This window comes from Oryctolagus cuniculus, chromosome 17, assembly GCF_964237555.1.
Source record: "Oryctolagus cuniculus chromosome 17, mOryCun1.1, whole genome shotgun sequence".
Taxonomy (NCBI): domain Eukaryota; kingdom Metazoa; phylum Chordata; class Mammalia; order Lagomorpha; family Leporidae; genus Oryctolagus; species Oryctolagus cuniculus.
The window spans coordinates 43,373,940-43,387,729 of NC_091448.1; the positions used below are offsets into that span (position 1 = coordinate 43,373,940).

Genomic DNA, 13,790 nt, shown 5'->3' on the forward strand with positions numbered 1-13,790 from the left:
AGGCAAAGGTCTTCCCTGATGCTTTTCTTGTAAAAGGCATCTTCCTGCATAATTATGTGTTTGCACAAGGAATAGGACCGTAAAAGGGATGCAAGCTGCTTGGAGAGCCTCAGTGCCCTCGGCTCAGGTGGCCACTGATTGGCTGTGTGGCCTCCAGCACGTCCCCTGTGTGAGGCGGTAGAAGCCACCTGCCCCACCCACATCCCCAGGCAAAACCCATCCCCACCACAGCAATGATGTCACTGCACTTTGAACCTGTGCAAACCCCAGGTGACCAGTCTGGGTGGAGCCCAGCTGGAGCGAGGCGAGGAAGGTCCCTGGGGCTGTGAGTGCCCACTGGCTTCTTCCGGAGTCCAGCCTTGTCCAGCTCTCTCTTTCCCCGACACTGGTCCCCCTGCCCCTGGCTCCTCCCCATTGGCTAACTGCCAGACTTCTTTAGTTTCTATTTCCCTGCTAGGTCCTTCCCTGAGCAAAGGACCTCTCGGCTTGGTGTGAACAGCAGCAGTGGCCCCAGTGCTGGTGAGAACATGATGGCGTTCCAACGCCCCCAGCCTCCCTTCCTGTATCCGGTGAGTTCTGGGGCTGCAGCCATGGTCCCAGGCGGGTCTGTGCTGAGCTGCCCGCCATCGTGAGGGCCGGGAGGTATTAGATGGTGACAGTTTATAAAGGCGGCTCCTGGGGGGACAGTAGCCTATCATGGCACTGGGGGCACTAGCTTTGCAGATGGCCTGCCTGGGGCCAGCCACTGACCAGGTGAGAGGCCTCAGACAAGATAGTTTTACCTCTCTGGGCTTCAGTGTCCACATCTATAGAATGGGGACAAGACTGGAGCCCACCTCCCAAGGTTGGGGTAAGGATGAAGTGAGGCAGCAGACCTGGCACGTGGGGACCGTGTCTAGCACACAGTAGGCACTTTGTGGGGGGGGGGGGACTTGGTGTTATTAGGAGCCTGGGAACAGCAGGAAAACCTCCCCAGGAGGTGTCTGTGCCCAGGGGTGGGGGTAAGCTGGAGTCTGCCTGGCAAGGCGGGGTCCAGGGTTTCTCAGAACTGAGGGTGTGGGGCTGTCCTAGCAGTGTGGGTACGCGGCTGCCTTGTTCGCCGGCTCTGTCGGCGGGCGGCCTGCTCTAAACCCTCTAAAGTTTATTTTCTCCTTCATATGTGGAAAAACCGACTCAGACAGGTGAGGTCATGGGCCAATGTGCCCCGAGGGGCAGCGGCAGCCAAGGCAGTGCCTTGATTCACCCCTCAGAAGAGGGGGTGCCGGGGACAGAGCGATGGCAGGGGGAGGCAGAGAGAGGCAGCCCCAGGCCCGGCGCCTCCTGTGGTCCTCGTGCTTGGGCCAGGCCTACAGGAGGGTCCCTCCCAGCCTTGACCAAGAGCTTCTCCAAGGGCCAGAGCAGGTGGGCGTGTGTGCCACAGCAGGCGCTGGGCGTCGCTGAGGCCCCTTCCTGTTTGCCGTCACCGCTGCCCGTACAGCCACCCTGTGAGGGCTCCAGAGGTGGGACCTGTGCAAAGTGCCTGGGGAGAAACTGGCACAGGCTGCCGGCCCCACCAGGGGAGCCTCCAGATCAGAAGTACCGCCTGGGCCACGCGCCCGCTCCCCAGTTCTCCCAGGACCTGGCACCTGCTTACTCTGGGGACTGGTATTTGCTTTTCCGTCTTGGGATTCAGAAGCGAAATTAGTGAAACCAGCAGGAAAAGACCTCCCGGGGCAGCAGAGTTCCCACAGGGTCAGGAGTGCAGCCAAACCCCACCCAGCGGCATACTTGGCCCCTGCCCCAGGAGGGCTGCCATCCCCCAGGGCCCCCAGGAGCCGGGCTTCCTCTGAAGGAGGTTTGTAGGTCACGCGGCTGCCCTCTGCCGAGAGGTCACCCTCACCCTGTGAGGTGTCCAGAGAGGGCCAGAGGGAAGTGGTCAGGGCAGCCTGGATGGGACCCGCGGGGGTGTGGGTGACAGAAACAAGGATGTTCTGTGCTTCCTCCTGAGACGCAACAGTGTGGTCTGGGTAAGTCACTGATGATCTTTGTGCCGTGACCCAGGCAATGGCCGGGGGGAAGTCACGCGGGCACAGAAGGCGGCCAGCGGCAGGGCTTCAGCTCCCGGGCCAGCCCTGGCCAGCCGGGCTGAGCCCCCCCGCCCCATGATGCCACGTGCAGGAGGGGGCTGCCCACACCCTGGCCTGTGGGCCCTCACCTCACTTTCCGGGCCCCTGCGTGGGAAGAGCAGGGCAAGGACCCCAGCCTGCAGGCGCAGCCCGGAGTGGGCAGCCCGCTCTGACCCCGCAGAGGGACTGCTTCAGAGAGCCTCTCTGGCGGCCGACCAGCGCCAGGGGCTTTCCGCTTTGGTCTCATCTAACCTTGTCCCGAACACTGCCCCACCACGGATGCAGGGAGGGAAGCGGAACACAGACCACTGTGCGATCACAAGCCACTGCCACCCCGGGGCCTGTGCAATCGCAGGCTTGCTGCAAAACTCCATCTGGGTCCCAGAGACCCCCCGTTGGCACTCACAGGCGGGCTGGAATCCCACAGCAAGCCACAAGTGGGGGTGGGGGACGGCGACAAACAGGTTCTTTACATTTCTGGAGGTCCCGCGTGCCCGCCGTCCCTTGTCTCCTTCTGCTGGTGGCAGGGGGAAGTCTGTGTCCTCACCCGCCCAGCTCCCACAGCTGCCTGCGGGCCTCGCTCGGCCACCACCGGCTGCGACCGGATCCTCGCTCTCACACAGATCTTTGTGGTTACCTTGGGCAGCCTGAGGAACCCAGCATAGCGTTTTCATCTCCAGGTGCTTAATTTAACTGCATTTGCAAAAGTCCCCTTTGCAGGAGAGGTGGTATGCTCACAGGTTAGCATGTGGGCATGTCTGGGAACGCCTGGGCCAGGCCTGGAGCCCTTTGGAGCAGTCTGCCAGCGGAGACACTTTATCTGCAAATACCAACATTCCTGTATACAGCCCTCCTCCACCCGCTGTGTATACAATGGCATCATTCCCACTCGGTGCTCCAAGTACTTCCTCCATTTAAAAAAAAAAAAAAGATTTATTTTACTTATTTGAAAGGCAGAGTAAGAAAGAGAGAGAGAGAGAAGAGAGAGTGATCCACCTTCTATCTACTAGATCACTCCCCAAATAGCTACAACAGCCAGAGCTGGGCCAGCACAAAGCTAGGAGCCTGAAACTCCTGAGCCGGCTTCCACTGCTTTCCCAGGTGCGTTAGGAGGGGCTGGTTTGGAACTGGAGCAGCCAAGGCTCAAACCACGTTCCGATACGGGACGCTGGCATCACAGGCAGTGGCTTAACCTGCCACACAGCAATGTCAGCCCCCTTTTTAAGATAGATTCTGCTGTATGGAAATTGCATAAATTCTTCCACTTTTTCCTGTTGGTGTGCTTTTAGGGTCTTTTCAATCCTTCGTTATTATAATGCCAAAAAATCATCTTGTCTATAGGATTAGCCTCAATTTCTTTTTTTAAATAAGATTTATTTATTTATTTGGAAGTCAAATTTACAGAGAGAGAAAGAGGAAGAGAGAGAGAGAAATCTTCCATTGTTGATTCACTCTCCAGATGGCTGACAGCCAGGGCTGGGCCAGGCCAAACCCAGGAGCCAGGAGCTTCTTCCAGGTCTCCCATGTGGGTGCAGGGGCCCAAGCACTTAGGCCATCTTCCACTGCTTTTCCCTCTCCCCCTCTCCCCCTCTCCCCCTCTCCCCCTCTCCCCCTGTCCCCCTCTCATTAAAAAAAAAAAAAAAAAAAAGTTTACAGAAAGATGGGAAGTAACCGAGTAACCGATTTGGGAATTTTGCTCCGAAAGACTGGGGGGGGTGGGGAGCCAGGGGCAGAGAGGCACCTGCTGCGCTCCAGTCTTGTCCGAAGACTGCCCCTCACCCACCCAAATCATCAAACAATCACATGCAGAGGCAGGGGGTAGATTTACTCCTGTGTACAGATGAGGAAACAGGCAAATGGAGTTAACTGAGCTTCCCACAGCCACTTCGGAAATGAGCGGGGGGGGGGTGGTGGTGGTGGTACTCAAACCTGGAGTCTCCTGGCTAAAACAACACCTCCCCATGACCCACTAGAAAGAGAACGGGGCTGCGGAGGGCCCGGGGGGTCAGGGAGCAGGAGCCCAGAGCGGCCGCCCTGCTGTGAAGGGCATCTGGGCACAGGCTCCGCTTAGGGGCCTGGCACCATCTTCCCGTGGTGGAGCGAGGGTGCCTGGCCCGAGGGCCGGCCGGGCAGTGGGAGGTTTACCCTCCAGAATACTTTGCTGGGGCCCCTGGGCCCTTGGCTCTCCTACATCCTGGCCAGGGCCCTGGGCTTTTGCTGGGAGCTCATCCCAGGGTGCTAGGTCAGGCCTGTTGCATGCTGCTTCCAGGCCTGCAAGTCCCTCCCCACCAGGGGTCCCTCAGTGCAGCTGCCACTCATCTCAGACTCCCCCGTGAGCTCCGGCCCTGTCTTATCCCCTCCTCACCATCTGCCCCGTTCACAGCCACTCCTCAGTCCCTAGCACAGGGCTGTCCCCTGAGGCCAGCACCAGCTGATTGACAGCCCCACCCTTCTCCCTGCAGGCTGTGCCCTTTACTGGGGAGATCCAAGGAGGCCTGGAGGATGGGCTTCAGATCACTGTCAATGGGTGTGTTCACCCCAGCGCCAGCAGGTACGTGATACAAGTAGCCTTTGTCTGCAGCCTGGCCCTGAGCGGCCACTGTGCCTGGGTGTGGGGTTCACCCAGCAACCTCCCATCTCTCCTGCACCTGCCCATACCGCCCAGCATCACTGTACAGTGCCACCGACAGGCTCCAGGGCTAAGGGGACCCCCAGGCTCCCCAGTCCCGGTCTAAGGAGGGACACAGAATAGCCCAGAGGCCAGAGCTGGGGTGCAGGCTTGAGCTTTGCACAGCACAGGCCAGGGGAGCAAACCCAGAAGCGGCCTGGCTTGCTGTAACTGCTCTGGTCTCTGGAGCCCGTATTCTGTTAGCGTGTTCGAGTTTCCGGCTAAAGTAATGCGGTATCTTTTGGTTTCAAGGCCCTTCCTGGGAAATATTCAGCCGATTCAAATCCTGTTATCTAGTCAGTACTGTTGGCCGCCCCTGTCCCCCACCTCTCCCTGGTGGGCTGTCTGGGTTCGGGGAAGGGTCCCTGGTCTTCTCAGGGGCTGGCAAGGTCTCTGACCACACACAGCCCTGGCCAGTCTCTGCAGAGGCACCCGCGGGTATGTGGCCCTCACCTGGTTGGATTGGCGTCCGCCTGGGGGCCACCGCTGCACTCCGGCCTGGGTCTCAGCCACGCTGCTCCTGCCACCTGCTCACGAGCGGCATCGGCACTCTCGGGAGCCCCTCCATGCTGCCCCCAGGGCTCTGCACTCCGGGACTCCCGATGCCTCCCTCGGCCGTGGCTGCCTCGGGGCTGGGCACAGTGCTGAGGCTGTGGGGGAATGCAGGCGACAGGAACAAGAGCCCTGCGCTGCAGCTCCGGGTGTCGGCTGGGGAGACCGCAGTGACCCAGGGAAGCTGCACAGAGCTCAGCGAAGGCCGCAGGCGGCAGAGACACCTCAGAGGAGAGCCTCAGCTGGAACTTGGATTTGGGATAGGAGTGGGAAACGCCCAGGGAAAGGCGGAACAGCTGTACAGCCCCTGTTGTTGCTGGGAGAGGGCCTGTTGTCTTAATTCCCACTCTTAGGGCTCCACCTGTGCCCAAGGACATTTGGACAGGAGGGGCCCCCTGAGGAGAGGGATGGGACAGAACCTTGACTCGCACTGGGGACTTCGTCTGCACGGCCTGGTCTAGCCATCCCTGAAGGACCCCCCCCCCTTTGTGGGTGGAGCAACTGAAGGGTCTTGTGGCTCAGGGGTCTTCCCAGACGACAGACAGCACAGAGCAGGGATCTGACATCGGGGCCACCACATCCACACCAAAGGGGTTCCCCAGAACAAGCACCAGCCCCCATTGGGGAGGGACCTAGGCAGAGCCGGCGCCCTGCCAGACAACTGCCATTCCCATCATCTCCCTCCGTCTGTAAGCTGGTTCTCCTCTTTCCCACTTCAGCAGGCTCGGGCCGGCCTCCAGCGAGTGTGCGGGTAGAGCCACAGGCCCTCTCCCAGGTGCACCGGTGCCCGCCACCTCGTAATCATTTCTAACCCCTGTGCTTCCTGTCGCTGGTGCCAGCACTCCGCCTTATCCATTTTCCACTCATTCTGAGAAAATCAGGCGAGGAGAGCAAAAAAGCAGTCATTGCACAAAAACCATTAGGCGAGCAAAAAGGAGGGGAACGCAGGCTGTCTCAGGCGCGAGGCTTCCCTCTCCCTGGCGGTGAGCCAGGCCACAGGAGACCCTGGTCTCCCTCCGCCTAGGTTTGCAGTGAATTTACAGAGTGGCTTCAGCGAGAACGACATTGCCTTCCACTTCAACCCGCGCTTCCAAGAGGGTGGATACGTGGTCTGCAATACCAAGCAGAAAGGCAACTGGGGCGTGGAGGAGAGGAAGATGCACATGCCCTTCCAGAAGGGGGCGCCGTTCGAGCTGTGCATCCTGGTGCAGAGCTCACATTTCCAGGTGAGCACACCTCGCCCCTGCGCCCAGCTCCCTGCCCCTCCAGCCCTGCCGGCGCTAGGCGGGACCTTTGAGTCATCACACTTCTCAAGGTCAGGGCAGAGCAGCAGCCGGTATAGACACCACGAGCAGCTCCTGGGAGGGTGCTGCCGATGGCTGGCTGGGCCCCTCATGCACTTCCACCTGGACCTGCGGGTGCACCTGCTACTTCTTGCACTCTGCAGCCGAGCCCGAGATTCATCACCATGTTTTTTGTCTGGGTTCACTTAAACAAACAACAAAAAAGATGAATTTATTTGAAAGGCAGAGTGACACAGAGAAAGAGAGATTTTCCATCCACTGGTTCACTCCACAAATGGCCACGTTAGCCAAAGCTGGGCCAGGCCAAAACCAGGAGCCTGGGGCTCCATCCATGTCTCCGAAGTGGGGGCTGCTTTCCCAGGTGCATTAGCAGGGAGCTGGATCAGGAGTGGAGCTGCTGGGACCTGAACCAGTGTCCATACGGGATGCCGGCATCACAGGTGGCAGCTTAACCGGCTCGGCCACAGCACCAGTCCCATGGGTGCCTTTTAAGGTCCAGGTTAATTAGCAGCAGCCATTTCTCTAGTCCAGGTTCCTAGTAACATCTGCTTACCAGCAATGTTGTTCCAAACTTCACCCAGGTTCCAGTCCTTGGGCCACCCGTCAGTCACGCCAAGTTGTCTTTGCCAGCGCGGGGAGCGGGTGGAGTGCACGTGTCCACGTCCTTGCTTGTCTGGGGCGCTCCCATCCATTCCACTCGCCCCCAGGGGTCACAGCTCCTCTGTGAATATTTTTATGTATATTTAAATAATCCACAAGGACAAACCTTGCAACAGACAGCCAACCATAAGAACTAAGAGCCAGGTGCCAGAGACAGGCGGCAATGCGGGTGGGTGCCCCTCGGGGCCGACACCCACTCCTGAGATTGAGACAGCGCCAAAGGCTGCCGCCACCTCCCAGGAGAGGGTGGGCACGCTGACCACGCTCGGGGCTGGACTTGCAGAGGCCGGGGCCTCCTTGCTGACCATGCACACTCTCTGCGGCAGGTGACAGTGAATGGTTCCTTCTTTGTGCAGTACGCACACCGGGTGCCCTTCAGCAGCGTGAACGCCATCTCTGTCGCTGGCTGTGTGCAGCTGTTCTACATCACCTTCAAGGTCAGACCGTCCAGCTGGAACCTGTCCGGGGTACTGGGGTGCAGGGCCCGGCTCATCGCCTCTCCTGGTGGCTCCAGGGACACAGCAGTTCCCCTTCTCTGTCCCTGCTTCTGAGTCCTGTCTCCATGTGGAACCCCCGCCCTGGTCTCCCAGGCTCCTCAGCCACTCTGCTCTCTGGCCCCTGCTATTTCTACCCCAGTTATGAGGCCAGGTGTTTGGGGAAAGAACCCAGGCTTGGGAACCAAGCTAAAGGCAGCTGAAATTCCTGGCTCTGCCATTCCTGTCGTCTGTTCAGTCTTAGTGGCACGACTTCACCTCTTCCCGTCTAGGCTTCCTCATCTTTGGGATGAGCACAGTGACCACCACCTGCAGAAACCACATGTGTCAGGTCACACGTGGCCCCCCGGGCCCACCCAGCATCTGCCTGACCCTCCCTATGCCTTCATGTTTTCTAAATATGTTGCTGACATCCGAAGGGTCAGGAGACCTGTGTGAGAACTAGGAAGGCTACCAACTGGGGGGTCCACATTCCCACTGGGCACCAGGCAGCTGCTGTTGTGGCCACTTGTGGCTCCGAGTGGGCTCCTTGAGGGGAGCAGAGTGCACAGTAGGTCCTCTGCAAATGCAGGCTCTGTCCTCATCTCCCATAGTCCTCCCTCCCCGAGTCTCTTCCCTGAAGAGTAGGGAGGGAGAGAGAGTGAGAGAGAAGGCAAGAGAGAGAAAAAAGGGGAGGGGAGGTAGACGGGCAACCCCCCTCACTCACTGCAGCCTAACCTGATCCCCCTGCCTGCCTACTCTCCACCCCCCGACCCTACCCCTGCTTTCTGCCCCTCCGTGGCTCTACTAACGCTTCTCTCCTCTGCACGGCACCTTTTGTCTTTAACAGAGCACCCGCGTGGCCCTCTGCCAGCCTGCCTTCACGAGGCCATCCTCCCAGCCAGTGCGTTCCCCACACAAGTGCAAGGGGCGCAAAGCAAGAGTGAGTTGAACATGGAGGCCATGGGAGGCTGAGCAGAAAGGACAGAGGGCTGAGCGGCTGGCGCAGCCCATGGCCAGCCAGCACCAGTGGGCTTCGTCCCACCCACCTAAGGGCTCCCTCATCCTTGCCTCCGCTTCCTTTAGAAATTTATTTATTTACCTTTAGTTTATTTGGAAAGTGAGAGAGACAGAGAAAGAGACACACACAAAGACAGAGAGAGAGACAGAGAGGGATCTCCCATGCGCTAGTTCACTGCCCCAATGCCCACAACAGCCAGGCCTGGGCCAGGCCGGTGCCAGGAGCCTGGAACTCCACCCTGGTCTCCCACGTGGGTGGCAGGGACCTGAGTACTCGAGTTATCACCACTGCCTTCCAGGTACATAGCAGGAAGCTTCCTCCCCAAAGCCGCTGCCTCCGGCCCGGCCACCAGTTCCTCACGACGGTCACTGTCACGGCTCCCCACTGCCCCGACACCCACCACTGCCACGGAGACCCTGCTGGACACACGTCTGCTCACGTCCTCCCCCTGCTTAAAAGTCTTATAAGGAATTCGGTCAAGATTTATTTGAAAGGCAGAATTAGAGAAAGGGAGAGACGGAGAGAGATCTTCCATCCCTGGTTCATTCCCCAAATGGCTGCAATGGCCAGGGCTGGGTCAGGCCAAAAGCAGGAGTCTGGAACCCCATCCAGGTCTCCCGTGTGGGTGCAGGGACCCAAGCACTTGGGCCATCCTCCGCTGCTTTCCCAGGCTCATTAGCAGGGCGCTGGATGGGAAGTGGAGCAGCCGGGACTCGAACTGGCACTCCAATATGTGATGGTCGTGAAGCAGGCGGCTGCTTGCCCCCACTGTGCCACACTGCCAGCCCTAATCCCTGCTTAAAAATTTTAAAATCCCCAAACCTTCTAACAGAAGCCCCAGGTCCCCAGCAAGACTTCTAGAATCCCATCCACACTCACCCTTTGACTCCCAGCTTCAGCACCCCTGCACATGCTGTGGCACCGCTGTCCCCACTCTGCCCACTGCAAGCTCCCAAGTGCCCTTCAATGCCATGTTGAGTGTTGCTCCTCTGGGGACTTGTCCCCACCCAGAGATTGCTCAATGTTCCCCCCTGTGCCCCCATAACCACATGTATGGTCGTGTCTACCTGTCCGTCTCCGTCAGCCCGCCTCCACCTTCCCTGCGCCCTCGGAGGGCTGGGACTGTGGCTTGTTCATGTCTGTGTCCCCAGCACTTTGCCCAGTGCCTGACAGACGGTAGGGACTCAGTGGCTCAGTGTGGAAGGTCGTTCACACCGTCGGGAATGGAGAAACAGAATGGGAGCTCAGCCAGCGCAAGAGCAGCCCGCTGGGCACGCCAGGATCCGGGAGGGGACGGCAAGCAGCCCTCCTCGGCCACTCAAGCGGTGGGGGCTGGGAAAGGGGAGCTTCATCCGCCGAGCCAGCCCACAGTCCAGCTTGTTCCCAGCACAGCACCTGCCTCAACACTGGCTGAGCTCCCGGGGACCCTGGCAGGGCAGCCCAGCGCTGGCCCTGGCCTCGGGGGCACAGGGGCTGTGGCAAGTGCAATCAGACAGCTCAGGGCACCATTTGGAACTGGATCACTCACAGCCCAGCTAGCTCGGGCAGCTTGTTGAAGCTTTCTGAACCTCGCCACCTCCCCAGCAAAACAGGGGCTGGAAAGAGCACTTACCAGGCCTTTGGGAGTCAATGGTTGCCGCTGGCGGGGAAAACCTGTCCCTGGAAGGCATCATGTTGCCCTGGGCGCTCAGAGGAGCGCTGTGGCCCAAGTCAGGCGCGCTCTCCTCTCTCCCAGGAGAAACCAATGAGAATCTTCTGCCTCCCCTCCTCCCCCCGGCCTGGTCCCTGCTGCACCTGAGGGCAGGGGGGTGGGAAGGAGGCAGCGTTCCCAATAGCTCTGACTTCGCCTCTAGACCTCACGTGGCACCCACAATAACAACTGTTTCGATTTTTCTCACCCCTTTCAGCCTCCAGGCTTCGGTTCTGCCAACTTTGCCCCTGTCGTAAGTCTTGGCTCTTGGCTGGTCCTGTCACCTGTGGGTCAACAGGGAGCAGGAAGGCCCAGGCATTGCCCTCTCCCATGGGGAGGGTGGGTTGGGGAGGCCAGAGCCCCTGACCACCATCCTGGTCTGCAGGATGCTGGTGGGAAGGAGCTGGGCGTTGGGGGGGGGGGGGTTGGCTGGTCCTTGAACTTGAACTTGAATTGCCACTTGTTTGCTCAGGCCCCTGCTTGAGGTCTCACATTGACTTCTCCTCCCTGCTGAGCTCAGAGAAGCTGGCCTGCAGAGGAAAGATGGGTCAAAGGCCACAAGCACAGCCATACTTCTTGTCCAGGAAGTCACTGCCCTCCCTCAGCGCGTGGAGAGAGGAAAGCCCTCTCTCCTTCAGGGCCCCAGGGGAGTGCTGTCATGTGGCGCCCCCTGGTGGTCCTCATGCTGCACGTTTCTTTCTGCCAGACTCCAGTGGTGATGCCCACGGCTCAGAGTGTCCCTGGACAGATGTTCCCAGTAAGTCTAGAGATGCCCCACAGCGTCCGGCTTCAGCAAGAGCTGCCTGCTGGAGCCCTGGGGCCAGGGGGACAGCAATGTAGCAAGGAGGATGGGGACAGCAGGTGGGCTTCGGCTCAGGACGGCACAGCCGCAGCATGTGGTGGGTTCCCCAGGGGTGCAGAGGCCAGCAGGGTACCTGGGCCCCAACACCCACAGAGGCGCTTCCTGGCCCTCAGTGCGGGGCACACTGCTGGTCTCAGACAAGCTCTTCCTGTTCCCCTCCTGCTGTACACGCCAGGTGGGGGTCTGGATGAGGGTGGAAGGGCAGGTGACCGTGATGGGAGTCCCAGGACTGCTAACGTGACCAGGAAGGTGGCCAGGAGGACCCCTGGCTCCCGCCGGAGCAGCCCCTCTAGGGAACGCATGTCTGTGCTCCCACGTTGAGTTTCCTGGTCTCTCCCAACAGAATCCTGGAATCCCACCCATGCTGTACCCAAACCCTACCTATGTAAGTGTTCTGGGGGGGGCGGGGAGGCAGCTGGGGTGACCCTCTGACCTTGCCTAATTGAATGCAGTTCTGTGTTGAGCTGAGAATGTGCTAAATAAAGCAGCCAGGGCAACTGGAAGATGCCGCACGGAGCTTTCCCCTTGAAAGTTGCCCTGCGGCCGAGCAGACGCCGTGGCCTTCCCTTGTCCCCCTGGAGTCCCTTGGTTTCTGTCCCAAGTTCCTTTTGCGACAGTGTTAGCCCCTTCCCTTGGGGAACCCTGGCTGGCTGTCCTGAGTGCTAATCCCCCAGGACGCAGGATGCAGCCGGCCTGGCACAGGGGCCCATACAGACGACCCTCCGGCTGACCTGTGCCCTCCTGCCCGCAGCCCATGCCTTTCTTCACCAGCATCCCGGGCGGGCTGTACCCATCCAAGTCCATCATCGTGACGGGCACCGTCCTGCCCAGTGCTCAGCAGTAAGCCAGGGATGCCTGGGCTGGCAGGGAGGAGACGGGCCCTCCGAGGTCATTCTGGCCATCCCCCTGCCTCCGGATAGGCTGAGGGGGTGGCTGGCCCTGAGTCCAGTGGGCAGAGAGAACCCCTGTGGCCCGCCCACCCCAGGTTCCATATCAACCTGCGCTCCGGGAGTGACATCGCGTTCCACCTGAACCCCCGCTTCAACGAGAACGCCGTGGTCCGCAACACCCAGATCAAGGGCTCGTGGGGGTCTGAGGAGCGGAGGCTGCCACGGCAAATGCCCTTCCACCGTGGCCAGAGCGTGGCGGTGAGGCCTGCGGCCGGGCGCGCAGGGAGTGCGGATGGCGTCTTGGGATGCGGGCAGGGCGGAAGCTGCTGCCGCTCCAGGATGACATTGCGGTGACTGTATTGTCACTACCTGTTGTGGTGGGGACACAACTTCTCAGGTGCAAGTGACCGGCCCTGAGGGTACACTGCCAACCAGGGCAGGTGGAACCAAGAATGAGGTGTGGTCATTATTCACACATTCATTCAAGGCCATTTATCTGCTGGGGCGGGGGGGGGGCGTTGGTAGCAGCTGCGGGCTGATGAGGCTGTGACCCTCTGGCCCCAACTACCCTCAGACTGGAAAAAGGCTAGGGAGGAGGCTACTAGGGGTGCCAGAGGGCTCGAGCAGGCATTCCCGACCCTGGTGGCTCAGGGTGCACTTAGAGACTCCGCAAGGAGGGGGCTGCCTCCTCCGGGGTCCTGAGCGGCTATCCCAGGGTGGGAAGCAGCATTTTCGGCGGGGGACTGGCACGTGCTAAGGGACGGGGCAAGGAGCAAGTCCTCCCGCGCGGCTGGAACACAGACATGAGGCTGCCTGAGGAAGGCGGCCTGGAGGAGGAGACCTGAGCCTGCAGCTCGGGCTGACGGTCTCCACGTGCCAACGCCGGCCTCTCTGCCCAGGTGTGGATCATGTGTGAGAGCCACTGCCTCAAGGTGGCCGTGGATGGCCAGCACCTGTTTGAGTACAACCACCGCCTGAAGAACCTGCCCGCCATCAACAACCTGGAGGTGGCCGGCGACATCCAGCTGACCCACGTGCAGATATAGGCGACCTCGCAGGGGCCTCCCCGGCCTCTGACCTTTAGCCTTGCTGCCTCACCTTGCACCTGCTCCAGCCCCTCACCCTCCAGGAAAGCCACCTGATGACTTCCTGCAGGCCTGCAATTGGCCAGAACTTTCTCAGCAGTGGGCTCGCCCGTTGGCCGTGTCCTTACAATAAACAAGCTTCTTGGTGCATAATGTGAGGGGGCCGTGGTTTACTAAGTGTGTCTGGGGACACTGTAGAGTCTGGAATCGGAAGGGAGTGGGAGGAGAGAGCGTGGGCGCCCACGTCTACCCCACAGGCCATCGGGAGGCAGCTTGGGGCTCTGGCCTCCAAGGCAAGAGTCCCTGGCACGGGAGCCCTAGGCGAGGGACCTGGGTGCAGGGGCCCACGTGTGGTTTGTCTGCCCCAGAGCGGGAGGGATTTTGGGGGTGGAGACTCACGCCAGCTAGGGGGCGTCATGATTTGAGAGGCAGAGAGACCATTCCCATGCACAGGTTCACTCTCTGGACGCCTCAGTGGTC

The 13,790-nt window shown here is 60.1% G+C and overlaps 1 protein-coding gene across 2 annotated transcripts; it reads left to right on the top strand.

Moving 5' to 3' along the window:
* Window positions 1-218: 218 nt before the first annotated feature.
* Window positions 219-13,463, top strand: LGALS9 (galectin 9). Of its 2 annotated transcripts, XM_008271048.4 has the most exons (12): window positions 219-325; window positions 458-569; window positions 4,568-4,656; window positions 6,350-6,551; window positions 7,616-7,726; window positions 8,613-8,705; window positions 10,691-10,726; window positions 11,180-11,230; window positions 11,679-11,720; window positions 12,087-12,175; window positions 12,321-12,483; window positions 13,125-13,463. In XM_008271048.4, the coding sequence occupies exons 1-12, from the start codon at window positions 234-236 to the stop codon at window positions 13,269-13,271; spliced, it is 1,227 nt and encodes a 408-aa protein (XP_008269270.1). In that variant the 5' UTR covers window positions 219-233; the 3' UTR covers window positions 13,272-13,463. The 2 variants fall into 2 exon arrangements, with proteins under 2 accessions (XP_008269270.1, XP_069916135.1); XM_070060034.1 differs by lacking the exon at window positions 8,613-8,705.
* The last annotated feature ends 327 nt before the right edge of the window (window positions 13,464-13,790 follow it).

Bases quoted from the DNA above. Each gene is read 5' to 3' on its own strand.
- LGALS9 (XM_008271048.4), top strand. From the start codon at position 234: ATGATGTCACTGCACTTTGAACCTGTGCAAACCCCAGGTGACCAGTCT. The intron at 7,727-8,612 runs GTCAGACCGTCC...TGTCTTTAACAG, and splicing joins TGTTCTACATCACCTTCAAG to AGCACCCGCGTGGCCCTCTG. The intron at 12,176-12,320 runs GTAAGCCAGGGA...CGCCCACCCCAG, and splicing joins GTCCTGCCCAGTGCTCAGCA to GTTCCATATCAACCTGCGCT.